Source organism: Syzygium oleosum, unplaced genomic scaffold, assembly GCF_021117445.2.
Source record: "Syzygium oleosum isolate NSW1041296 unplaced genomic scaffold, Sole_v2.1 Sole_v2.38, whole genome shotgun sequence".
Lineage (NCBI taxonomy): Eukaryota > Viridiplantae > Streptophyta > Magnoliopsida > Myrtales > Myrtaceae > Syzygium > Syzygium oleosum.
In genome coordinates, this window is record NW_026607522.1 from 447,850 (window position 1) to 474,304 (window position 26,455).

A 26,455-nucleotide genomic window follows, 5' to 3' on the forward strand; every position below is an offset into this window, starting at 1 on the left:
CGGCTCCTGGTCCGGGTGGTCTTTTTGGACTTGCGAATCCGATGGTGAGGGGGCACAGAGCATTCCCTCCAAAATCGCCTCCCACTCTCACTTTCCCTCCAACTTACCTCCAAACCCTAATCCCTCTCTCTCTATCTCTCTCTCACATAGTGACCATCAACGCACACCATTGATTCCTCCGGCGGTTCTCGGTCGCGAGCCCAATCCGATGACGCCGCCGTGTACCTGCGGCTGAAGCGGAGGAAATGACCTCGGTCGTTGACGGCGGCGGCGGCGATGACGGGCAGCCCGACGCGCCGATCCCCAATTCCGATTCCGTTGCGGCTGGAACCCTGCCCACCGATCGCGAATCCTCACGCTATCCGTCCCCTGGTAAGCCGAGAAGCCCCTTCGTTTGTGGGTTGCGGACTGTTCTGTGAAATTACTGTGAGGAGATATGAAATTTTGCAACTTTGGGGATGATTCTTGCATTTTGAATGTGTTTCGGCAGGATTTCTCTAAGTTTTGCAACCAATATCTGGGAAAAAAAACATCTTTTTGCGTCTTTGCGATCGTATGGAGGATCGCAATCAATCAGTTGGATTTTGTTTGGCAGGGTTTTCCCTAGTTCTGGAGGAAAAGAGAAAGTTTATAAAATGAGTGGGATACGTCTGCATGTGAATGTGTTTCGGCGTGGTTTGTTTCGATTGTGTTATCCGTAGTTGGTGTTGTCCGAGCTGTTCTGATATGCTGTGTTGCCGTCGACAGAATGCGGTGACGCGATGAAAGGAGAGACCTTGGACGAGGAGCTCTATGTAGAAAGCACGATGCGGTTCGATGATACTATGCCGTTAGATGGCGTATTCGAGACTCAGATCCTAGATATGGGTGGAGAGACCCAATTGGTCGATTTTGGCGGTGAAACTCAAGTAGTTGATTGCGAAGATGGCATCGGGAATGTTGAGACACAGATCTTATTAGATGCATATGATACTCAAGTCGTTTTTGATAGTCAGAGTGAAGATACCGGTGGAACTGAAGTCCTGGGTTCTGATGACGAGATATCAGATGGTGGTTCGCACAGGAAAGGCGGTTATTCTAGAGATGAGAAGAAGATGTCCCCCGGTCCGTTTAGCAAGGATAGCAAGACCAGGGAGCAATCCGCTGCTTTAACTGATGAACCGTGCAGTTCAGGTGAGCTTGTTCAGAATCTACCTGAGCTTAATGTCTAATCATATTCGTAAGCCATACAAACGACTTATGTCCGTCTTTTCTGCCTAGTTGCTAGGTGGATTTATTTTTGTTTATTGCATAGGATGGATTGTTTGTTGGTTGCGAAATCATCCCAAGAAACATATCATTGTGAAGATTGACGAAACATTAGTAGCAGGGAGATCTTTTATTGGATGCTCATTCAGATATATTATCTTGTACTCACCCACTTTGAAAACATGCAAGTTCAGCAATGAATCCACTTTATCCCTGTCTTGTGTTCTCCTGAGTTTATCATTTCCTCTCAAGTCTGACATTCTGTTGTTGCTTTGCTTTTATTTCTCTTGTACCACTATGGTATGAAGGTACCGCACCGTTGGTGGTTAACAGTATGTTTTCGCTCTCGTGTGGAAAACTTACATGCTATTTTCTTTCTTAAAACAAATCGCATAGTTGAAATTTGTGTCTAGCAATGAATTTAATCCCCGCCAAGAATGACAATCAGGTTTTTGAGATTCTTGGCTGTCACTTTTGAATGAATTATTCACATTGCTGCATCACTTCTTGTTATGGTGTGTCATGTCAAATATTATTCTTATTCTTTTTTGCAGGAATGTCAAATAGTATTCTTGAGACCGTAAAGATGACTGATTAACTCTCTTTGTTTAGTAGGGAATTGTATTTCCAAAATGCCAATTTCTGGCTTAGGTCCTTATAAGCATGGTTGAATACTGAATCTGTGAATGTTCTGTTGCAGCTTTTTTGTAGTAATTATTCACTTCCATGATGGTGCACCTATGTTGTTTTCTGCCATTTCAGATCTTGATCATCTGTGTCAGTGTGATACAGATTAGGAAATTAGGAAGTTATTCTTCTTTCGAACTTAATGTTTTAGTTTGTTAATAATGGTTAATCTTATGGTATGTCAGTGCTCCTGCCTTGTAATTGTTGTACTGCTTTCTTGTTCTTTATCCTGTCCTTCTCTTGCTTAGGTTCTGTCAGAAGGGGATTTACTTCAATTCGTGCAGCATCTCTCCGAGCATCTGGTTTAGCTGCTCGCAGCATGTACCTGAATGGTGCTAGCAGTGCGTCATGTTCTCTCCGGAGCATGAGGCAGTCTTCAGAAGAACAGGCTGGTGAAGATAATGGGACATCTTTCCGAGGTGCTTCTCTTAAATCTGGTGAAGAATTTGATCAGGAATGTGATGCTGAGACTTCTATTGAGAAGACGGAGGAAATGGAACATGGGAAGAAGTGCAAAATTGGGAGTTGCACTGTTAGACGACTCTTTGCAGACGATGTTGACAATATGCCTGATGAGACAGCTGACTCGAAGGAAGTTCCTCTTGGAAATGACAAACTTGCTGGATTAAGCTATGTAGAATCTCAAGAACCAGGAGAACTTTCACAGGCAAACGCACTTGATTTTGTTGACAGGTTTCTGAAGGACAATGCCGAGCAACTTCATGAAGAGCTTGACTTTGGAAACACTGTTGGAAGAAAACCATTATCAATCTCGAGTGCAAAAGGGCCACAGAATTTGGCCAAGAGTGCAAGTAGAATAACTGTAAGAGCAGAGGTTTTTGACTGGGATGATGGACGCGAGGATGAGGGTGGTGGAGATATTTTCTGCAGGCGGAAGGAAGATTTCTTTGATGGTGGGAGCAGTAAGTGCAGATCCGTGACCTTGCCCAGGAAGCACAGAAACAGAAAACAAGATGGTCATGGAGAAAGGGACGAACCATCAAGTGCTCCCTGCAAAATAAATGGCGTACTTCATTCTGATTCAAAAGCAATTTGGAGAATGGGTGGAAAAAGTCAGATGGTGGCCAAAGCGGCTGAAATGAATCTCAAAAGGGATCTTGCAAACCAGTTGGATGAACAGTCTAAGATAGATTCTTCAAGAGACAACTCGGGGGCAATTGCTGGTGATGCTTGTGTGCCAGACATGCTCAATGTAGGCTTTGACACTCAACTGGCTGCAGAGGCTATGGAAGAATTATGCCAGGGGGAGGCCCTTCCTAGGGAGGATAATTGTGACATCAGCATTTCTACAAGAAAGTTGAGAAGCACAAAGAGAGATGATAATGAACAAAGTAAAAAGCCATCCATCTCACTGCAGAAGCATTCTAAGGATAAGAAGAGGTGCCGCAGTCCGGGACAAAGAACTCACAAGTTGGATATGACTGGCCTTACTGCCAATATGAGTGAAAAGTTGAAAAAATTGCCTTCTGAGAACTTACAGCATAAAAACAGGGAATCTCTCAGAAGACGCCCAGCTGGTGAGTTTGCTAAACGACATGTCACCAGAACAGCGAATGGAGTTACTTTCGCCAGCAAGCAGCAATTACTAGGCAAAGGTGGTTTCTTAACACCCATAGCTAGGCGAACCAGATCTTCCTTGGCAGTTAATCAAGTGCAAAGGACAGAAAGTTTATTAAGTAACCACAAGAAAGCAACAGATAGTGCAGAGAATGTTGGGGTCTGTAAAAGGAAAAGAAGCACCCGAGAAGGAAGAAGTAGCAAAAAAAGTGATGATGATTCAATGGTCAAGGCGAGAGGAAATTCACCGGAGCAGGTCCTTGCAGTAGAAAGGGGCAAGAGGTCTGTTAGACAAAAACGGATGAAATCTGATGCTACTAGTAAGGGTGATCTGGAAGTACAGTTGCCAGCTCAAAATTTTGAATCAGGACTAGAGAATGCAGCTAGCGAGACCACTTCTTTCAAGTTGGATAGGGAACTGTTAGCTAAGGGTTTAAACATGACTGACGCGATTGGGCTGTCTGAAAGAAACGGAGATGTGGGCGCCACATCATCCACTGAGAATACAGAATCAAATGCCATGTTAGGTCATACTCCAAGAGAAAAATGTAATGGAAATTCAGCTCATACTACTCCTATTAACTGTTTAACGCCCTTCAATGATGCTTCGCCGGTTTGTGTGGGGAATGGTTATATGTATCCATCGTGCAAGAAGAGCCTTTCAAGATCATACCTCAGGAACGAAATTAAGAGCTTAAATGCATCAGGACCACGACCTTCTTCAGCATACAAGGATATGCGGAAGAGGAGAGACATGAGTGACATTAGTGTCTTGTACAGCCACCACTTGGATGATGATATTATCAAGCAGCAGAAAAAGGTATTAGCTGTGATTTTCTGATTTTTTTAGCAAGGAATCACATTTTGTTTAAACTGTATCTTATGGTTCTCTTCTACAGATTTTGGCTCGTCTAGGAGCTTCTGCAGTGTCTTCTATTGCTGAAGCCACGCATTTCATAACAGATAAATTTGTGCGTACAAGAAATATGTTAGAAGCAATTGCTTCTGGAAAGCCGGTAGTTACCCATTTATGGCTTGAGAGTTGTGGACAAGCTAACTGCTTTCTCGATGAGAGAAATTACATACTAAGAGATGCCAAGAAGGAGAAGCAATTTGGCTTTAGTATGCCTGTTTCATTGGCGCGCGCATGCCAGCATCCACTTTTACTGGTAAGGTTTGATTCGTCTTTACCTAGGTCATCATAGGATCATTGTTATTTTGTCAGCTCATTCAAAACGGTATCTCCGCAGGGTCGAAGAGTTTTGATCACCTCAAATGTAAAGCCTGGTAAAGACATAATATCAAGTCTAGTCAGAGCAGTTGGTGGCCAAGTATGTAGTACATAGCTCATCTGAAGCATTTTTTGTTAACAGCACGGTAATGTCAGTTCAAATTCTTATGTTATTCTGACTTTTGAATGACTTCAGCCAGTAGAGAGAATTGGAAGATCTGCTTTGAGAGATGATAAATTAGCAGATGATTTGTTGATTTTATCCTGTGAGGACGACTACGACATGTGCCTTCCTTTCCTTGAGAAAGGTCAAGAGTGATGATTTTTTTTTTTTTGGGTACTGTCTTTATCCCTTTAGACTGCAACATATAGAGACTTGATCATGTTCTCTTGTACATGCAGGTGTAACAGTATATAGTTCAGAGCTACTGCTGAACGGGATAGTTACTCAAAAGCTGGAATATGAAAGGTCAGTTTCCTCGAACGTACTACTGTGAACAAAAATGAAATGTTTGTGTGCAAGAGAGTTGGAGGGTGGTTTTTTCATCTGTCTTAGAATTTCTTTATCATTATTATTCTCTGGGGCCATTATCTGTCTTCTAACTTATTCTTGTTTTTAATCCGTTTTAAGTTGTTCTTATGCCAGAACATCAATTATCAAATTTTAGAGAGCTTGAAATGAGTATTTGAATGCTACAGCAAGTTTTCACTTTGGTGTTCCTAATATACTTGCTTTACATGATTGCAGGCACCGTCTCTTTGCAGATCATGTTAAAAGAACTCGCTCGACAATTTGGCTTAAAAAAGATGGTCACAATTTTGTTCCTGTGGCCAAACATAAATAGAGGGGGTAAGCCTCTTCTGTCCTAACGCCTGCATATGGTGGCCTTGGCTTGATACTATAGCTATGCAGTGTTATGTACATAGTATGCTGTACCGAGTTCACACATGTTGTTCAAATGAAATTATTTATTTGTCTAGAACACTTTATTATGCAAGAAGGGGGAGGGGGGGGTTTAGGACTACCATTCAATTGATTCTTTCTTGTTTTGCAATGAAATGGATTCTAAAGCTGCTATCAAAATGAAGTGAATTGCAAAAGAATTCTCCAACTTTTACTGGAATTAGATTGTTATATTTTCTGCTGCTTTTACTTAAATTTTCAGCATTCCTAAAGACGAAAAGATTGCTAAGTGTAGATTTATTATGGTGTTTATTGAACTGTGGAAGATGTTATGGGTAAATTTCTTCAGCCAAGGACACCACGTAATTGTTTATGGAATAGATTGTGCCAATCCACAGTCCATTTGGCAGGGAAGAGTTTAACCTGCCTATCCATTCTAATTAATGGGCAAGAAAGCCATTCTCTTTGGACGGTAGTCTTATGAGTCATTTGGATTCATTTATCTTTGTTAGAAAACTGAATGTTGTTATGTGGATCACACAAGTTGAATTCATCCCTTGTTCTTTTCCTTTTCATTCACTCAAATCTCTTCCCTTTCATCGATTTTGTGTGGATCCTTCTTCTTTTGAAAAAAGAGAAGTAGAAGGATCTTCTTTGGTGGATCCCTGTTGTTCCTATTTAGTCCTCTTCGTTTCGAAAGTTGTTTATATTTCTACATCTTTCTCTTTCTTGCTGTCCCCATTTTCTTCCGTTTATGAGGTTTCTCTAAACTAAGTAAAAATGGGTGACGGTATTCTGCGTGTTGTGGTGGGAAGCGACAATGGGTAATACCCGAGCATGACACGAACTTATTGAGAGAAACTCAGAAATTGACCAGACACCAACACAAGTGAACTCGAAATTGACGCGGAGTTGACATGTTTTGATGAATTTTACTAGAAGCAGCGATTTATCATCGTGTGGGATGAAATTTGCTGTTCTGTTTCGGTCGTGATGTGAACCGATGCAATATCTAATGACATGGCATGAATTTCCCACACCCTTTGTTTTTTTTTTTTTTTTATCGGGCCACACCCTTTGTTGTCTAGGTACGTTATTGCGCAAGCCTTTCCAATCTGCTTATTTGATCATGAATTGAAAATTATCAGCTCTTACGGAAATATTACATGATTGAGATGAGAGGTACGACACACTTTGGCACTGTGCTGTAGTAGGTCGAATCAATTTCCTTCACGAGGCAATCTCACTTATCAGTTGTCATTCATGGATGGACTAGAAGGCTATTTGGCCGCCGTTCCTTCTCGTTCCATTTACTTCCCGCGAAATCGACCAATGGCATTCCTCCTATTATTCTTTCAGAGAATCAATTTCTTTCACCAAAATGCAGGAGCTTGGGACTTCCCATTTGCCAAATACGTGCTTCATGATGTTGATACTATGTTATGTCCGCGGTCACGTTCTCTGTTTCCAGTCCAGTGAACAATCCGATAGGCATGTCTGCAAAAGAAATTGACGACAATGGCGAAAAGTTCTTCATTAATTAGGTAGATGAGTTGTGCCTAGTAGAAGTATCGATTAAGGTGAACTTCCTTTTTCAACCTAAGGTTCCTCGTGACATTTTGAAAGTTGTTTTTGTGATTAGTCTTTTATTAATTCTGTGATCTTTTGTTAATTTATGACAAGTTGACCACTATAAGAGCAGTTTTGACGAAGTGACGCATCCAAATTAATCAAAATTTTATATTTGGAAAGGTGTCTAACGTCCTCTGAGTTGTGTTTTCATTACTTCAATACGTTGTCTGCATAAATGCTACGCACCTTCTACGAGGATATCCGGGAACGTGTTTCTTTTTAACGGACCAAAGGATATTCGCTTCGTCGTGGCCTATCCTGTGATGGAGAGATCGAAAGCATTAGGGTTGTAGCGTGAATGTGAAATTCCCTTCCTTCAGTTTCTTTCTTTCTGACCAAGTCTAGGAGCGAAAGCAGCTCGTCCTAATTCATTAAGTAAGGAGAGGGATGAAAGTCGGAATGGGCATGCTAAGCCTAATTCATAAGGCAACGAGAGGGACTTTAGTATGTTCTAATATTCTCACACATGACCTAGCGTCGGACGTGGATGTTGCACTTACATGTCGCTACTTGCTTTATTGTCGTCTCAGTATATCTTATGAGCTTAGATTGCAAAGTAAAGGTAGGGTTTTACTTTTATTAATTACCCATGTCTTTGCCAAATCGAAGATTTATGTTATTTTTCCCTTTGCTTTTCTACCGAGCGCGACGTTGAATGGTGAAACCTCACCCTGGACCGACATTACTTGTTCAAATGAAAATGCCCCCGATCTATATGATAACGCACGATGAGAGAGCTATATGGTCTCCACATTTTGGTATACACATAGCATGATACACTTTTTTTCTTTATAATTATATACCGGTCAAGTCGTATACGACCCTAGACTTATATATGATTTGTACGACAAACTCGGTGTTCTTAAAGAAAGCTATCGTACTGGAAACCACTTAGAGACCTCGCAGCTACTGTCAACTTTGACTTGCCAAACCTCGGCTTCTGGTGGGTCATTTATCCTGATACTGCACTGCCGTTGTTATCCATGCAAGAGAAGTCCGGCGGACGCAACTAATACGTGTGATAATGACGGGGGAACAAAAAGAATGGGGGATTTTATCATCATTTCAGTGCTGATCATATTCAACCTTGTTAGGAGGGGATTTGGTATTCACAGTTGGCACCAACTAGAAGATCCATTAGGTTATATATGTCATCGAAGAATATGAAGCCATGCATGTCACCACGAGCTTTTTATGGGCGACTCGCAGATTTTAAAAGGACGAAACGTTGAAATGCTGCGTCTTTGAACAGGAAGATGGATTTTTCTTCACCTGCCACAAGGAATTCCGATCCCCGGCGAGTCGTTTTCCAGAAGCCCTAGTAGCATAGTCCCACCGTAGTCGCTATCGCCATTTTTCACTGATTTTCGCACCGCCAGTTTTTCAAACCAGCCATCGTAGTTTAGGTCACCCTTTAACCAAATACACTTCGTATCTCCGCAGACTTGGAGCAACACGACAAGTCAAATTAAAGCTCTTTTGACCATGATCGGGCTTTGCTTGCTTTGTGATCTCACCTTGCTTCCCCACCTTTTTAGCAAATAACAATGATGTAATCAGTGAACCCTGCGAAAAATGGAAACCCTGTTGCTTTGTTTTGCCTTTGGGTCCCCTATATAAAGGATGAAAGTATGCATGAACATGCATGCCTTACTAGTTGATTGATTGAGAGAGAGAGAGAGAGAGAGAGAGAGAGAGAGAGAGAGAGAGAGAGAGAGAGAGAGAGAGAGAGAGAGAGAGAGAGAGAGAGAGAGAGAGAGAGAGAGGATGAATACAATGAGCTTAGCGTTGGCGATCACTGTAGTTGTCTTCTTTGGGCACATAGGAGATTCAGAAGGAGGGGATTTAAGGAAGAATTTCTACAAGAGCGCATGTCCTCTCGCTGAGGAGATAGTGCAGAATATCACGTGGAAGCATGTCGCTAGCAACTCGGCTTTGCCCGCCAAGTTCTTGAGGATGCACTTCCACGATTGCTTCGTCAGGGTACGTTTGTATATACACACACTATATCATCCATGCATAGATTAATCCCGACGCCGCACCTATGCTGGGACTCTCTCACTAGGCAATCGGCAATCTCTCCATCTAAAAAGAAGATGATATTGAAATTATATGCACTTGACTTGCGTGAGTAAAACTAGTTATACGAGGCTATAGTATGACCCGATGAAAGTCACCTTCATTCAAGGATGCATGCGAGCGCGACGGGCCGGTGAACTCGCCTTGTGCATGAATTACCATCTTTTGATCTACTGTCCTACACGGTCATCCAGAGCATATATATTTGTTCATGAAATACTCAAGTTTTGTGCATACACGAGTTTCGTGCTATGTCTAGATTGCACCGAGAACGGATATATTTTTTAGAAGAATCATTTCATTGTTCCATATCATCGCGCAAGGTAAAACATGTATGCTTACATGCATGGTTGCAGAAGGAGAGTTTCAAGCGGTAATATTTCATCTGTGTTTGATTGCATCGCTTCATCTGTGTAGGGCTGCGACGGCTCGGTTTTGCTGGACTCGACGGCAAACAACAAGGCGGAGAAGGCGGCCGTTCCGAACCAGTCGCTAACGGGGTTCGACGTGATAGACGAGATCAAGGAGAAGCTGGAGGAAACATGCCCATGCGTCGTCTCCTGTGCCGACATCGTAGCCTTAGCTGCTAGAGACTCTGTCTCTTTCCAAGTAAGACTTTCGGGGTGATGAAAACTTGAGTTTGTTTCGGCACTTTAAACTTTTCAATGTGAGTTAGTAGAACTTTGATAACCTCATCAACACTCCTTTCACACGTGCCCTTGAGCAAAAACTATCGTGGAAAAAGCTTTTGGACCATCCAATGGCGACACTAGGCTATCTAGCTAAAGTTCATCTGTCTTTTTTGATACTATTTTCGACCCCACAAGTACATCGGCCTAACCATATTTTGATTCGTGATCAATCTATAGGTAGATAATAAAAAATATATAGACATCCTAACTTTATCGTAATCCAATTGAATGCTTTTTGCTTCTATAAAATGTATCACGGCACGGTACTATGAAAAAGTTCAGTAACTTCAATCAACTTTAGAAACAAATCTACATCTTTTCTTTTGAAATTATAATTTTTATTTTCCAAAATTAAAGTTTTCTCTTGCTTCTGGCTGTTGAAAACTCCCACTAATAGTGGATTTATATCACGATTTACATTAATTTGACATTTTTGTTGGATCTCACATTATTGCACCAATCAATTGTGATTTTGCAGTTCCAAAAGTCGATGTGGGAGGTGTTGACAGGAAGAAGAGATGGGAGAATCTCCCGCCAATCAGAAGCACTTTCCAATATTCCTTCTCCATTTTTCAACTTCACATCTCTCAAGCAATCTTTTGCCAACAAGAGCCTCACTCTCCATGACCTTGTTGTCTTATCAGGTACATTATTAAACAAACGAATCACGTTTCATATGGTCAAAATTAGCCATGTTATCTTGGGCAGGTAATAATGTCTAGTAAGTCAATATTCTGCTCTAGGATACCTATCTTTTTGTAAAAAAAATTTATGTAAAAATACACAATAATTGTACCAGGTTTTATCTCTAAAAAATATAAAATAGAAACCCCCTTTTTTTTTTCAAAACAAAACAAAGTATTCTAGCATTGAAGTCCACGGCAAAATTATTCGAACTCTTTTGTTCAGGTGTAACAGAGGATCATTACAAACAATTCTTTCATTTGGTTGCTTAACATATGCCGTTGCTATTAATTAGTAACGGTGTAAGTTGGACCACACATTCTATTTTATATAGAATGGGCAACCGGAGCACGATATTCGTGGGCGAAGATTAGTTTCAAATTTTCATATTTATGTAGATTTTGGTTTCTTTCAAGTGAAAGAAAAACACTCCATGGAAAACACCCAAGCTTTTCTCGATATGAACAAGACACAGACTTGGACATTCACTTGACATTACACGAGGACAAAGTAATCACTAATCAAAATTAGAAGAGAAGATGAATTGATTAGTTAATTAATGAAGTATGCTGGATATCTGGTCATCAGGTGGGCACACAATTGGGGTCGGGCACTGCAACTTCTTCAGCAACAGGCTCTACAACTTCACCGGCAAAGGAGACCAAGACCCTTCCCTCAACCCAACCTACGCCTCCCAACTGAAGGCCCAGTGCAAGACGCTCTCCGACACCACCACCACCGTCGCGATGGACCCCGGGAGCTCCCTCTCCTTCGACAGCCACTACTACACAGCCTTGAACCAAAAACAGGGCCTCTTCCAATCCGACGCGGCACTCCTGACCGACGAGGAGTCGAGCAAGATCGTCGACGAGTTGGTAGACCAGGACTCCTTCTTCACCGAGTTCGGCCAGTCGATGAAGCGGATGGGCGCGGTTGAGGTGCTCACGGGGAGCAATGGCGAGATCCGGAAGAAATGTAATGTGATTAATTAGAAGTCTTGTGGAAAAATGTGGGTTTTAATTTGCTGTGAGCTTTTATAGTTTCTTTTTCGGTTATGTATGTGTTTTGAGAGCAAAAGGTTAATAAGAAGTAGGAGGAGGATCATTTGCCTATGGCAATGTGTGATTTATGTAAGAGTTTTTTTTTTTACGTGGGCTACACTAATTAATTGTAATTTACCGTTTTACGGGATTGGTCTAACAAGCTAAGATATAAAAGTTTTTAATTAATCTAATATAAGCCTGACTTGTGTAGGCCGAGTTAAACTCGACCCATGATAAGAGGGTATGGCTAGAAATTTTAAAAATAAAGCTGAAATCCCTCCTCTAACCCTGATGAACAAAAAAAAACTCGCATAAGGAGCAATTACATAATTGTGGCGTAAGGGGCAATATCACTGAGCTAGTGATTCAAAGGGTAACAGAGGAGAAGCACTTGAGTTTTGGATCATTGCCATTTCGCATTAAGAATGATGAATTCTAAATCAGGTTCACAAATCACCTTTAATCCATTACTGTATTTCTAGTTTCCAGCTATAGTGTTCTCGGGATGCCTTGTTTTTTTTCTTTTTGAACCGACGGGATGCTGTTTACGGTGGCCAACAATTCACTATTGCAATTGCGTGGCATTTTCTCCCTATTGAAGGTGTGTTGATTATGCATGACAGAGTTGAGCAGCTCTATGCGCGTGTGTAGAATCGAATCAATATATAAAAACATAGAAAAAAAGAATAATAGATTGAGAGTTGCCTTAAGAGAATAGTTACTGCTTTTAGTGGAAGAATGAGTGAGGACAAAGCCCAATCTCCCATCAAACAAGCCATAATCTTTTATCGAGCGCCGTTAGGCTAACAGTCACCATCGTTCTTGATAATTACGGAGGAGGACGTCCAGCCACAATTTTTGAATTTAGAGATGGGGCCAACCGAGAGTTCGAGCGTGGTCCTTTTTTGTCTTATTTCAGCCAGTCTTTTCTGCTTACAATAATTTAGCTTAGGTTAGGTACTTTAAACCAATAAAATAATGTTCAGACACATCTCATATTGGTAGTGCTGCTACAGAAGAACTCCCCCGCCCAAAAAATAAAATGTGAAACACGCATTACGTGCTTGTTCTATGTCAATGGATTTTTTGTAATTATGCAGATCTAATATATAGATGTAATGAAATGCAAATCTTTACGTGAGAAGTAATGAGCTAAAACTACTAGAGGCAGTTATGAGAAAATTATCCAAAAAGTCATAAACTTATTGCACTGTTGCCAATTTAGTCATAAACTTCTTAATTTTGTCAATTGAGTTCTAAACATTTTCATGATTTACCAATTGAGTCCATTCGGCCAATCTTAGCTGGAAATCGCTGATATGGACGCTGGCCGTCCTACGTGGCGCCGCCGACCATCCTATGTGGCATGGCCGGCGCTGACGTGAATAATTTCTAATAATATGTTTTTCAAAATTTATTTATTATATTTTTTCTTTTCTTTTTCCTTTTTTTTCTTTTTTTTTCTTTGTTCTTCCTCCTCTAGCCAGTCGCCAAGGCTCGGTGACCAGCCAAAGGCAAGGGCTGGCCTTTGGCAAAGCTTGCCCTCGCTGGCCACCAGCGAGGCTTGACCTCGCCGTCGTTGGAGAGGCCCGAAGAAGAGAAGAAAAAAATAAAAGAGAAAAAAACAGATAAATAAATTCAAAAAATATTAAAATATCATTAAAAATTGTCCATGTCAACACCGGCCTCCTACGTGGCACGACAAACGTCTACATCAGCGATTTCCAACTGAAATTGGTCGAAAGGACTCAACATGCAAAAGGTGAAAGGTTTAGCACTCAATTGGTCAAATTAAAAATTTAGGATTAAATTGGTAAAAGTGCAATAAGTTTAAAACTTTTTGTTCAATTTTTTTTGGCAATTCTTGTTCATGATTCCACATGATGTTAGGTTAAATTCACCATTAAATAGGCCAATTAAAGCATGCCTACCGAAATGAATCATATCAGAATAATCAATTAGAGCAGAACGCATTTATTATTTTGGTAAATAATGTGGCCCACGGAATTTCTTATATTAAATCATACATGCTGGTCACTCCAACTAGCGAGTGATAGGTTTCTAACATGTTTGAGATAATATTCAATTTGTAAAAATTCTCCAAACACAAAAGTCAGATGATTCATTGGAATACCACATAAAATTCCATAGAGTCAGATCAGTGGGTGAAAAACGAATATGCTTGCATGAGACGCGCGTCGTAGAAATTTTGTGTGTTTTCTTCAGAAATATCTAAAAAAGAAACTAGTTTTCAGAATTTTATAATAAATGAAAGGATGAAAATATCAGTCACAAATCGTTTGCACCAATCGCTACATAACAAGCTTGTAGATAGTCTTCAAGGGATAACACGAATAAAAGAATTTTTTAGAGAGATTACTACCAAAAGAAAAGGTTAATAGCACCAAAAACGAGGAAATAAAAGAAAGGCGCAGCTGGAGCTGGAGCTGAATATTAGGGCTTCAATCTTCCTCAACACTTTGTCCCTCAAGCAAATCGCGCTCTTACTCTCACTGGGGACACTGGACAGTCACTTCATCATTTCCCGTTTTCATAACACAGAATTTTGGGGTCCAATCTGCGATCAGTTATTTTCGACACAAGCAACCTAGAGCGTGCGCTGGAGCATGAGCAGCGGGCGAAAGTTGTCTCGAGGCGAGATCTCATGTATAATCGAGGTAAACCGGGATTGTAAACCATATACGCGAAGACAATCCTTGTCCGTTTAGTCATAGACTCTCCCGAGCCGTCACCGCCATTGTTCACCTTAATTTCCATAACTTGCTCTACCGGTTGCCTACAAATCGAGCATCTATTCGTCTGAAACTCGGGGACCTTGGCACAGCCGCTGCACATACACTGCACCAAGAGACGAAGGAGAACAAGTATAATTGGCAAGCGGGCAAATGTGCTACAGAATCTAGTCTCCAACGATGGTATAAAGGAGAGCTGTCATAAGCGTATGATTTCAAATTACAATGAACAAAAGTACAAGCTAGTCAATTCCCTATGACTGCAGAACGGGCCAGAGAGTATGGATTACAGAATTTGATCACCAAAAGCGGTTTAGATAATGCTCAAATCATCACCATTTAATGGAAAGAGCTCAAGAGACGCAACGATGGATCGAGACTATGATTAATTTCTTTGGCTCCGCTTGATCGGTCGCTAGTAGTAGTCGTGCAATGCCCTAGAAAGAGTCGCTAAATTCATCAGAAACCAACGAGATACACACCAATTTGTCGAGAACACAAACATCGCATGCTAATTATAAAAGGCTTAACTCCAAAATCCACACCAACACCGAAAATTTCGGTAAGAAAATTAGCTAATTACTTCCGAAAGCTAATCTTACAGAACAGGAAATGATTGAAGGATAAGGTGATTTAACTTCAACTGTTGTTTATCCCTTTTTCTTCAATCAAATGGAGAATGCTCCACAAATTCATGAACAAACTCTTGTCTCTACACCAACTTTTACATTGACAATAATAGTCCTTGGCTATGCAATGGTCTCTTTGTAAACATACGGGAACAGTGAGATTTAGATAATAGTTGTACTCCGAGTACTTGAAGATGTAGTGACAACTTTTATATGGACATGTCATATTCACGTTGTGCATTTCATCTGGTTTTTCAGCCATAAAATAAATCAAATTGAATTATCAATCGAATAAAAGGAAATATCTAATAACAACAGTTTTCAAGAATCCAAGATGAATTTCAAAAGAACACAAGTTATAGATAATTCAAAAAGTATAATTAAAAGGCCAAAAATTACGTATCTTTTGTGAAACGTGGCGTGCTTTCCTCATAATAAAGTTTTTAACATCCTTGAAGGACTAATTTCAAAACGCATATTGAAATACCTTCTTTATATTAAGGAAAAATAGGAGTTCGTCTCACTTTCCAATTTTCCATGAATATACCTACATAAGTGCGGTAAGATAAAGGCCGGTTCTATTGCCACGGCCAAAAAACGGCTGAAGCCCCGGCCAAAGTGGAAGTCGAAAAGAGTTTGGTGAAACATAGGCAAGCCCCGCCTTCGGGAGACCCGGGCAAACCTGAGAAGTTTCACCGGCATGAAGTCGAGGAGACAGTGCATGTGCTTGGAGATCGCTTTTTGCGAAGGTAAATGTTGTTCGCATTGCTGATCCTTCTTTCGAAGTTGTTCCAGATATTAGATGCAATCAAGGTAAGTGTTATACGGGTATTTGTGTCTTCTTTCAATCGGAAATGTTCAAAACTTCTATCTTCTCCTCTCAGATTGAGTTTGAAGCACTAGATTCTGGTCAAGGGCTATTTAGCCTGCTCAAAATGGTTTGAATCTGGTCTTCTTTAGAGCGCATCGACAACTCAGTAGTTTTAAGGGGCACAGGGCAGGCTCTATAGTTCACAGTCTGTGAATGGTCTCGTGATAAGAGCAGCCGAGGCTATTTCAAAACTTGCTCTAGGGAATAGCAGCGCCAGCATCCTTGCGAGGAATCTTTGGCTCCGCAACATTTAGATAGAGGCAGCTTGTACGACAATTCTATACCCGGCTGGGCCGGCACCGGGGCTTCGCCGTGGATATCCTTCGACTCTTGTTAACCGGAATTAGCTCAATAGTTGTGAGCTGTCTCTCTCTCTCTCTCTCCCTCCTCTGCGTGCAAATCACACAGCCAAGCAAAAAAAATCGTGGGTTTAAAGCTTGTCCTGCTTTAATGTACCGCCCAAAAACTGCTGGTTCAGTCCGGTTCAAGGGTCCTCCATGCTTACCCTTAGCTCTAACAGCCCGTGTTCACAAGTTTTTCATTCCTTGATTATCGACAAGAAATATAGAACATAGGGTTAACAGAGATATATTAAATGTGGATGGTTTTATAGAAAGTAAAAGAAAAAGTTTAGAGTAGACTTAGATATTTATGGGACAAAAGAAAGTTTTGGATAGAATTTAGACTTGAGTTAAAATTAGATATTTTCTTTTGGGTCAATATCACAAAAATACTCCAAACTTGTATATTTATAGCAAATTTACTTTAAACTAATTTTTTTATCATGAAAAATCCAAACCGATACACATGTGATAATTTTACTTTCTGTCCTATCAAATTTTTGAGTTGGATAATACGTATCAGTTGGCGAGTGTACCAGTTTGGAATTTTATCTTTCGCCTGTTATAGAAAGTACTATTTCATAATTTTTCGTGATATTAATTTAATTTAATAAAAATAAATTTATTATAAATATATTAATTTAAAATTATCATTTTGAGATTTTTGATAGGTATATGCATTTGGGATTTTTCGGTGGTAGGCCTCACGTTCTTACATGACATGTGAAATATTGTGAAAGCCTGTTGGATTTGACATTTACTATTCGCCGATCAATTGAAAAACGACCAAAAAGAAGAGGGTGATTCGCAAATCTTCTCCTCCGGCTCTCCTGACAGGGTAAATAATAGCTGATTTTTGGGGGAAGCAGGAGGGAGGTTGATTCGCAAATCTCTCCCGTCTATCTGAAGTGGCTGTTTTCCGCATCTCTCTTCCTCACCCCCACCTTAAATCCTGTTCTTCTCTGCAACTTCAACTGCAACCGCAACTTCTATGGAGGTTTCACACTGCAGGCTGTGAGGTAGCGAGCGAGGGGTGGGCATGGCGAAGAGAGAAGAAGAAGAAGAAGAAGAGGAGGAGGAGGAGAGCACGAGCTTAGCTTGTCTGAAATGACCCAGATGAAAGCTCTCTCTTCATGTACTGCCGTGTATCCCCGAGCTCGTCCTCGGGTCCTTGAGCTTGAACCGGCTCGGCCAACTCCTCAGCCTCCAGGACAAGCTCCATCTTCCGGCGATGTCCCCGACCACTCCGGCCTCGTCGACTTCTAGTCCCTCTACCTAAACGGCAATGCCTTTCTCCGGTGGCTTCCCCCCGCTACCCTCGTGCTCGCCGGGATCGCATCTCCGGCGAGATACTCGGCAGTCGAGGGCACCGTGAAAGAACCAACTACCCTTTCATTAGTTTTCAAAAGCTTCATGTCCGCATGGCCCTTCGGGCGCTCCCAATGCTGAAGGGTAAAGACCATCGAGGAGACCCACCAGAAGAAATTCTCAGGTCCGCCCTGACACCTACATCGGCTCCGTCAAGAAGCGCCGCCAGACGCTCTGGTTGTACGAGAACGACGAGATGGTGCACCGCGCCATAGCTTACGTCCCCGGAGATCCTCGTCAACGCCGCCGACCACAAGCGGCGTGAGTCGACGCGGAGAAGAATATGATCAGCTGTGAACAACGGGGATGGCGTGCTGGAGTTGATTTTCGGGCGTTTGCTGACCGGTGGCGGTAATGGCCTGAAGTACGAGCTAAAAACTCATTTTTGGGAGATCATGCTGGAAAAATCTCTCCAAACCAGAGAGAATGAATGTTGGGTTTGTTGGGTTGACAGTTCGTCTCCAATAGTAGCTAGTTGGGGCTTCAACTACAGCAAGGGCTTTAGGCAGCGACGTGCTTCGTTAGCAGCTGTTGTCGTTTGGCTCTCGGTTTAAGTTGCCTTCTTCTTTATTGGAGTTCAGCTGCCCCTGTTTGGTCAGGATGGTGCTGTTTTCTTTAGAAGGTCATATAGTAGCTTCTGCTCAAGGTTTTTGCTACTCTTTTAGGATAGCAAAAGCACCCATTTTGGCTTTCAGTGGAATGTTCTCGCCATTTTCATGGGGTTAGCGGGATTGATTTGGTTGAACTCCCATACTGATCTGTTCCACTGATTTAAAGGTTTTTCTCAGCAAAAATCGAGATTGAAAGGTCCACCTGATATTAAGGCATGCGAGTGTTGAGCGACAGAGGCGCGGCAACAATATTGATTTGATGAAAGGAATTTTTGAAGGTGAAACAATTGCAATTCGCGTCTTTCTATTGCATGTCTCAATTACAAGAGAAATAGACTATATATAGACCATAGTTTGATTCGAAATAGGAAACCTCTTTCTATGAAACCTATTTTAATTAGGAAATCTAATTGACTTAGGAAACTTTCCTAAAATATAACTAGAAACAATATCTCACAATATCTATCAAGATATGGAAATACGAACAAACTCAAAAAGGAAACAAGTACTAACAAATTTGGTTTAATTTCTAACACTCCCCCCTAAACCAAATTCTCTTCCATCTATCGCTCCAAGCAGGCTCTTGAACTTTCGAAAAGCATCGATCTTGAGAGGTTTAGTAAAAATATTTGCTACTTGATCTCCGGTCTTCACATGCAATACTTCAACTTCATTCTCTTTAATCTGTTTTCGGATGAAGTGATATCGAACATCGATATGTTTACTTCGTTCATGAAAAACAGGATTTTTCGCCAAAGCAATAGCAGAAATATTATCAACAAAAATCTCCGTTGCTTTCTTCTGCTCCATAAGAATATCTTTGAGTAGTCTTCTCAATCATATTGCATGACAAACGCATGAAGATGCAGCTACATATTCAGTTTCACATGTCGACAGAGTAACACTTGATTGCTTTTTTGATGACCACGTGAAAGCAGTGTCGCACAAGAAAAATACAAATCCCGTGGTGCTTTTTCGATCGTCGATATCTCCACCATAATCACTATCTGAATAAGCTCTAAGTTTGAAAGATTCAGAGCAATAATAGTGTAAACCATGAGAAATAGTACCTTTGATGTACCGAAGTATTCTCTTTGCAGCTTTAAGATGAGATGATTTCGGCTTCTTCATGTATCGACTAACAATTCCAACACTATACATAATATCCGGTCTCGTGCATGTCAAGTATCTCAAACTCCCAATCAAGCTTCTATAATATGTCGAATCAACATCGGCACCATCATCAAACTTCGAAAGTTTGGTTCCACACTCCATTGGTGTATTGACTGGCATACAGTTCTTCATGTTGAATTTTTCAAGGATATTTTCTGCATATCCTTTTTGGGAAATAAAAATCCCATCGGCACTTTGCTTCACTTCGATACCAAGGAAATAATTCATGAGACCATTATCGGTCATCTCAAATTCTTTCACCATCGATGCCTTAAAAGCATCAATCATCGCCGAATTATTTCCTATAAAAACAAGATCATCAACATATAAATAGGCGAGTAGAATATCACATTTTTCTTGCTTCAAATAGAGTGCATGCTCGTATGGACATTGAGAGAATCCATTCGCCTTGAAATATGCATCAATTCTGGAATTCCATGCTCTCGGTGCTTGTTTAAGCCCATATAGAGCTTTTTTCAACCTTAGCACTTTGTCTTCACAACCTTTCATAACAAACCCCTCGGGTTGTTCAACATAAATTTCTTCTTCAAGGATGCCATTCAAGAATGCTGATTTGACATCCATTTGATAAATCCGCCAATTATTTTGAGCAGCAATGGAAATAATCAATCTAATCGTTTTCATGCGGATGACAGGAGCAAAAACTTCATCATAGTCGATTTCGGCTTTTTGCTTGTACCCTTTCGCTACTAATCTAGCTTTGTACCTTGTTACTTCACCTTTCTCATTCTTCTTGGCCTTGCACACCCATTTAACACCAATTGATTTCTTGTCCTTCGGAAGATTAGCAAGCTCCCATGTTTGATTTTTCTCGATGGCTTCAATTTCTTCGTTCATGGCTTTCCTCCACTTTTCTTCTTTGGCTGCATCATCATAAGCAAGTGGTTCATAATCTGCAAGAAGACATATAAGATGAATCTCTTCGGTAGCTTCGTAAATTTCAGACAATCTTCTTGATCTTGGCACTAGCGGTTCATCGACACTTTTTGAAGAGGATGGTGTTGATGAACTTGAATAAGATGTTGGAGAAGAAGGTGAACGTTGATCTTTCAACTCTGTTTGATCGGAATCATCACGAACATTCGCTTCTTCTTTTAGATTTTCTTCCCACATTCCATCTTCATCGAACTTGACATCTCTACTTACATACACTTTCAAAGTGTTAGGGTCAAATAATCGATAGGCTTTGGATGATGAGTCATACCCGATAAAGATGAGCTTTTTGCTCTTGTCTTCAAGTTTCGATCTTTTTTTATCCGGGACATGAGCATATGCAATGCTCCCAAAAATTCTCAAGTGCGAAACACTTGGTGTTCTCCCGATCCATGCCTCTTGTGGAGTTACGCCTTCAAGTCCATATGTTGGACATCTATTTTGAAGATAGACGGCACACGAAACAGCTTCTGCCCAAAGTTCCTTGGACAAATTTTTGCTCTTCAACATGCTTCGAACCATATCAAGAATGGTTCTATTTTTCCGTTCAGCCACACCGTTTTGTTGAGGAGAATACAGGGCCGTCAAGAAATGCCGAATACCATGATTTTCACAGAATTTGTTGAATATGGCTTAGGTGAATTCTCCACCACGATCAGTCCTCAAAGCCTTGATAAAATAGCCGCTTTCCTTTTCAGCCAGGTTCTTGAATTGTTTGAAAATATCAAACACTTTTGTCTTTTCTTTCAAAAAATACACCCAAGTTTTCCGAGTAAAATCATCAATAAAAGTAACAAAATATCGATGATTACCATATGAGTGAGGATTGATCGGGCCACACAAATCAGAATGAATCAACTCAAGCGGCTTCTTCGCTCGATAAGTCGCCTCCTTCGGAAAGCTAGTTCTGGAATGCTTGCCGATAACACACCCTTCACATAATTGATCGGGATGATCAATATGTGGTAAGCCATAAACCATCTTCTTGCGAGAAAGCAAATTAAGTCCGCCAAAATTGAGATGGCCAAACCTCAAATGCCACAACCATGAAGGATCATCTACGCACGTCTTTAGACATCGAGACATCTCACTCTTTATATTAAGAATAAACATCCTGTTCTTCGACATCTTCACATTTGCAATCAATTTATTATTTCGATCTCTCAACATAAGATTAAGATCTCTCATATGAACAGTATAACCTTTCTCCAGAAGTTGTCCCAAACTCAAGATATTGCTTGACATTTTTGGAACATAATAAACATTAGTAATAAACTGACATGCACCATTCTTTAAGCGAATCAAAATTGTACCTTTCCCTTCAACAAGAATTTTAGAGTTATCACCGAATGAGACATTCCCTTTAATTGTCTCATCTAACTCGGCAAACATCTCCTTTCTCCCACACATGTGATTACTTGCGCCGGTATCCAAATACCGCGTATCGCTTTGACCTTCTTCATCTTCTTTGAATGCCAATAAGAGAACTTGATTATCATTATTTACCAAGTTCGCCTTTTCGTCTGGTCTGCTACTTTTTTTATTCCAGCAGTTAGAAGCATAATGGCCAAGTTTATTGCAATGATAACATCGGATTTTAGATTTATCATACCATTGGCTTGTCGAGTTCTTTCCTCTTCCACGAACACCTCTTTGGTACTGGTATCCTCCATCACTTCGAGCAGGATTTCGTCTGCTTCGTCCGCGACCTCTTCCTCGAAAGTGACCTCGGCCACGACCTCGATCACGATCTTGATTTGTCCCGCGATTTTGTACGGGATCTCTTCTTTGCTCCTTTTCATCTCGTATGGTCAACTGCGTTTGGAGAACTTCCTCCACCGGTTTAATCTTTTTCTTTCTAAACCTTTCTTCATGGGCTTGTAATGAACCCATAAGTTCATCGACCGTCATGGCATCCAAGTCTTTGGATTCTTCTATTGCAACCGCAATATAATCATACTTATTGTCTAAGGACCGAAGTATTTTCTCAACAACACGAACATCGGAAACTTCTTCTCCGTTTCTTTTCATCTGATTAACAATTGCCAAAATTCTCGTGAAATAATCAGCAATCGATTCAGATTCTTTCATACGAATTACCTCGAATTCGCCTCTCAAGATTTGAAGGCGAATCTTCTGAACTTTCTGAACTCCTTGATGTGTGTTTTGAAGAATCTCCCATGCCTCTTTAGCGGTAGTGGCGTTCGAAACTTTTTCGAACATGGAATCATCTAACGCTTGATAGATGATCGACAGGGCATATTGATCTTTTGTTCGAGTCTTCTCCAAGGCATTCCTCTGATTCTGGTTCAACGTGGCTTCATCCTCTGGCTCATCATAGCCAGTGTTAACAAATTCCCACACACCATAGGCGCCGAGTAGAGCTTTCATTCTAACAGCCCAGTTACCATAATTTTCTTTGGTAAGACGAGGGTATTGAAGAGGAAGCTGATTGTTCGTTGAGGCCATGATCACGAACCGTAAGCTCTGATACCAATTTGTTGAGCGTCAGAGGCGCGGCAACAATATTGATTTGATGAAAGGAATTTTTGAAGGTGAAACAATCGCAATTCGCGTCTTTCTATTGCATGTCTCAATTACAAGAGAAATAGACTATATATAGACCATAGTTTGATTCGAAATAGGAAACCTCTTTCTAGGAAACCTATTCTAATTAGGAAATCTAATTGACTTAGGAAACTTTCCTAAAATATAACTAGAAACAATATCTCACAATATCTATCAAAATATGGAAATACGAACAAACTCAAAAAGGAAACAAGTACTAACAAATTTGGTTTAATTTCTAACAGCGAGGAGGCGGGCGAAAACCGGACCAAGGTCTCCATCAAACCAGACTTGGCAAAGTTTAACATGACCCGCCCTGAAGATGATGTGGTTGCTTTGATGAAAAAGCTGTGTAATTGACTTGGCTGCGTGGGTGTCTTGGAAAGACAGCGAAGATCGAGCTGTACGTTTCTGTTAAAACATTTGCTGAGCGCTTGTTCTGGTCTATTTTCATAGGCATATTTACGCTCTCAGCAAATGTTTTAACAGGAACCCTTTTCCTGTACAGCTCGATCTTCGCTGTCTTTCGGAGACACCCACCCAGCCAAGTCAATTACACAGCTTTTTCATCAAAGAAAGGAGAGAACCTTGGGAGGAGGGAGCGATCTGGTCTAGTACTGCCGAACGAATTTAACATTGTGAATTCTAAAACAGGTCAGCTTGGTGAATGGAATAGCTACTATTAAGGGAGGGACACAAGTGGATTATATGACCAATCAGATTGCCAACCATGTTTTGAGTGTTGTGATAAGTGTGAGAATACCAATTTCAAAGCCCCACGAGAGTCATTTATAGGTTTTTGTCAACGCCCTCATTGACAATCCTGCATTTGACTCTCAAACCAAGGAAACTTTGACACTTCCTCTTAGCAGCTTCGGATTGGAGTGTGACAAGTTCCTACAGAAAGGTTGGACACTCTTTAGTGAATTTAATGAAATTGATCGATTGATTATTAGGGGACTTTTGTTTATACTTGCTATAATGCAGTGGTAGAGTCTGTAATTGTTCAGTCACTCCTCTCACCGGAAAATTTCGAGCAGAGCAAAGACCTAAAGATAGCTTATGGGTCGAAGTGAGAGAACCTCTATGGGATTCCCAAGCTTGAGGATGCTTTTGAGGCTGGAGGTAGAAACTCTCATAAGTGCAAACTGATGTTGACAGAAGGGGATTCAGCAAAGGCCCTTGCAGTAAGTGCTGGTACCTTTTGGATGTGTGACATGGAAAGCTTCTTAAATTCGTGGCTGAACACTCTCAAAGAGTTGGCTAACCAAACTGAGTTGATGCAGATGGCTGGGCTTTCTGTTGTCGATTGAGATCATTATGGTGTGTTTCCTTTGAGACTTAAATTACTCAATGTGAGAGAAGCCCACCCTAATCAGATTTATGAAAAACAGAGATATACAATGCATAATGAAGATTCTTGGGTTGGAGCAAAATGAGGATTATGGCAGTGTCAAATCTTTAAGATATGGTCATTTGATGATAATGATGGACCAGGTTTCGCACTTATATAGCTTTTGTTTTTTATCATTTCTTTGTCAAGCATGTGCCACTGCTGTTGACGCTCCTCATAGTATTGTAAATAAGCATATATTGCTTTCTGGATGTGCATTTGCAGGATCATGATGGCTCCCCCATTACAGGCCTTTTAATTGACGTCATTGATTTTTTCTGGCCATGTAATGCAGGTACGCTTTCGCAATAGGACCAACTTGTTATTCATTTTACCCAATGCGGAAGCGTTAACTAATACTGGTCATGTAATGCAGGTACATGCCTGTCTTACCTCTGGTTCTCGTCAATGGTAGCGAAGGAATTGGAACTGGATGGAGTTCTTACATCCGCAACCGCAATTCAAGAGATATTATTGCCAACTTGAGACGTTTGTCGAATGGTGAAATGATAGAGCCCATGGATCCTTGGTATCGTGCATTTAGAGGGGCCATCGAGAAAACAAGTGTCAGCTACCCTGTTTATGGAATAATCGAGGAAGTCGATGATACCATACTGAGGATCACGGAGCTTCCAATACATCGATGGACTCATCAGGTATACAGGGAGTTTTTGGAATCATTATTAACTGGAGAGAGATAAAACAAAGGATCCTTTTGTCAAGGTCATGAGCTCTCAAGCAACCCAACCTTGTATATCACTTCTTGTCTTTGAACATTGTTGCTAAAAGGTAATTGCCAATTGCAGGAATGTGTGCAGTACAATAACGATGTAACTGTACAATTTGAAGTTAGGTTGTTAGAGGAGAACATGATGATAGCAAAGCAAGAGGGTTTGCTGAAGAAATTTAAGCTGACCTCAACAATTAGCATGAGTAACATACACCCGTTCGACTCAAACGGAGTGATTGAGAAATATGACTGCCCTGAACAAAGTATGCTAATTTTGATGCTTAGCTCACGATCAACTGTATTTTAGTGGGATTATCACTCATACGTGGAATTCTAGTCCATGTCTCATTTTAAATTTATCATCTCTCTTTCTGCAGTTCTAGTGGAGTTTTTCCGCCAAAGGCTCGAGTATTATGAGAAAAGAAAGGTAATCTCAGTGAAAGCGAGGAAATGGTTTCAGTCATCTGCTTGTGCTGTTGGGCTTTTCATATGTGACTTGGTTGCAAATAGCATATTATGAGTAGTACTTATCTGTTTCTCGCTTGCAGAAATTTTGCTGGAAAACTTGGCATTAATCCTTCGAATATTGGAGAATAGGGTCAGATTTATTCACGGCTTTATCCGTGGGGAGTTCATTGTGAGCAATGGAAAGGCTTTTTCTTTGGCAGATGTATTCCAAGAGCTGCAAGCGAAAGGCTTTTTTGCTCCCTTTAGGAAGGAGATAAACAATTGAAACAGCGGCGGCTGGGTCAACATATGATTCAGAAGAAAAAGAAGAGAACAAAGAGGCCACTGATTGCGAGTATTTGTCTCCATGACAATTGATATATCGGCGCTCGAGAAACTCGGAAATTCTGTGCTGATACACATAAGCTTGCTAAGGAGGCCGCAGCCTTGAAAAAAGAATTTGTATTTCAACCACAAAGAATGTGTGTTTGAAAGATCTTGCTACTCTAGAGCTGCCTCTAGAGCAGCAAGTAGAGCTTTCTCGAGTGTCAATGTATCAATTGTCACGGAGATTCCTAGAATTTTTTTTGTAACTCGGAAGTCTACTATTCTCATCTTCTTTCTATTATATTGTGTTTGTGGCCATGGCCAAGGTCGGGTTAGGTTGCTTTTTTTTTTCGGTGTCGAGTCTGTTCAGATCATGGTTGAAAGAAAAAATAAGATGAACCAATCGAATCAGATTATCAAAATGTTCCGTTTTGTCAAACATTTGACGGACATTCATGAATTACGAGCTTCATATTATATTGCAGCATGTAAAAGCATGAATAATAACCATG

At 40.8% G+C, this 26,455-nt stretch overlaps 2 protein-coding genes and 1 pseudogene across 3 annotated transcripts; all 3 read left to right on the top strand.

Annotated features, from left to right (window-relative positions):
- The first annotated feature begins 91 nt into the window (after positions 1 to 91).
- LOC130135861 (uncharacterized) lies at positions 92 to 5,727 on the top strand. 2 transcript variants are annotated; one of them, XM_056305671.1, is made up of 8 exons: positions 92 to 372; positions 748 to 1,173; positions 2,184 to 4,333; positions 4,413 to 4,682; positions 4,764 to 4,844; positions 4,941 to 5,052; positions 5,147 to 5,213; positions 5,493 to 5,727. In XM_056305671.1, exons 1-8 carry the CDS (start codon positions 246 to 248, stop codon positions 5,587 to 5,589), a joined length of 3,330 nt encoding a protein of 1,109 aa, XP_056161646.1. In that variant the 5' UTR covers positions 92 to 245; the 3' UTR covers positions 5,590 to 5,727. The 2 variants fall into 2 exon arrangements, with proteins under 2 accessions (XP_056161646.1, XP_056161647.1); XM_056305672.1 differs by lacking the exon at positions 92 to 372 and adding an exon at positions 621 to 675.
- Positions 5,728 to 8,984: 3,257 nt separating this feature from the next.
- Positions 8,985 to 11,854, top strand: LOC130135856 (peroxidase 3-like). The gene is made up of 4 exons (XM_056305666.1): positions 8,985 to 9,263; positions 9,777 to 9,968; positions 10,530 to 10,695; positions 11,324 to 11,854. Exons 1-4 carry the CDS (start codon positions 9,048 to 9,050, stop codon positions 11,725 to 11,727), a joined length of 978 nt encoding a protein of 325 aa, XP_056161641.1. The 5' UTR covers positions 8,985 to 9,047; the 3' UTR covers positions 11,728 to 11,854.
- A 5,939-nt stretch (positions 11,855 to 17,793) lies between these two features.
- On the top strand, positions 17,794 to 26,209 carry LOC130134685 (DNA topoisomerase 2-like; annotated as a pseudogene).
- The last annotated feature ends 246 nt before the right edge of the window (positions 26,210 to 26,455 follow it).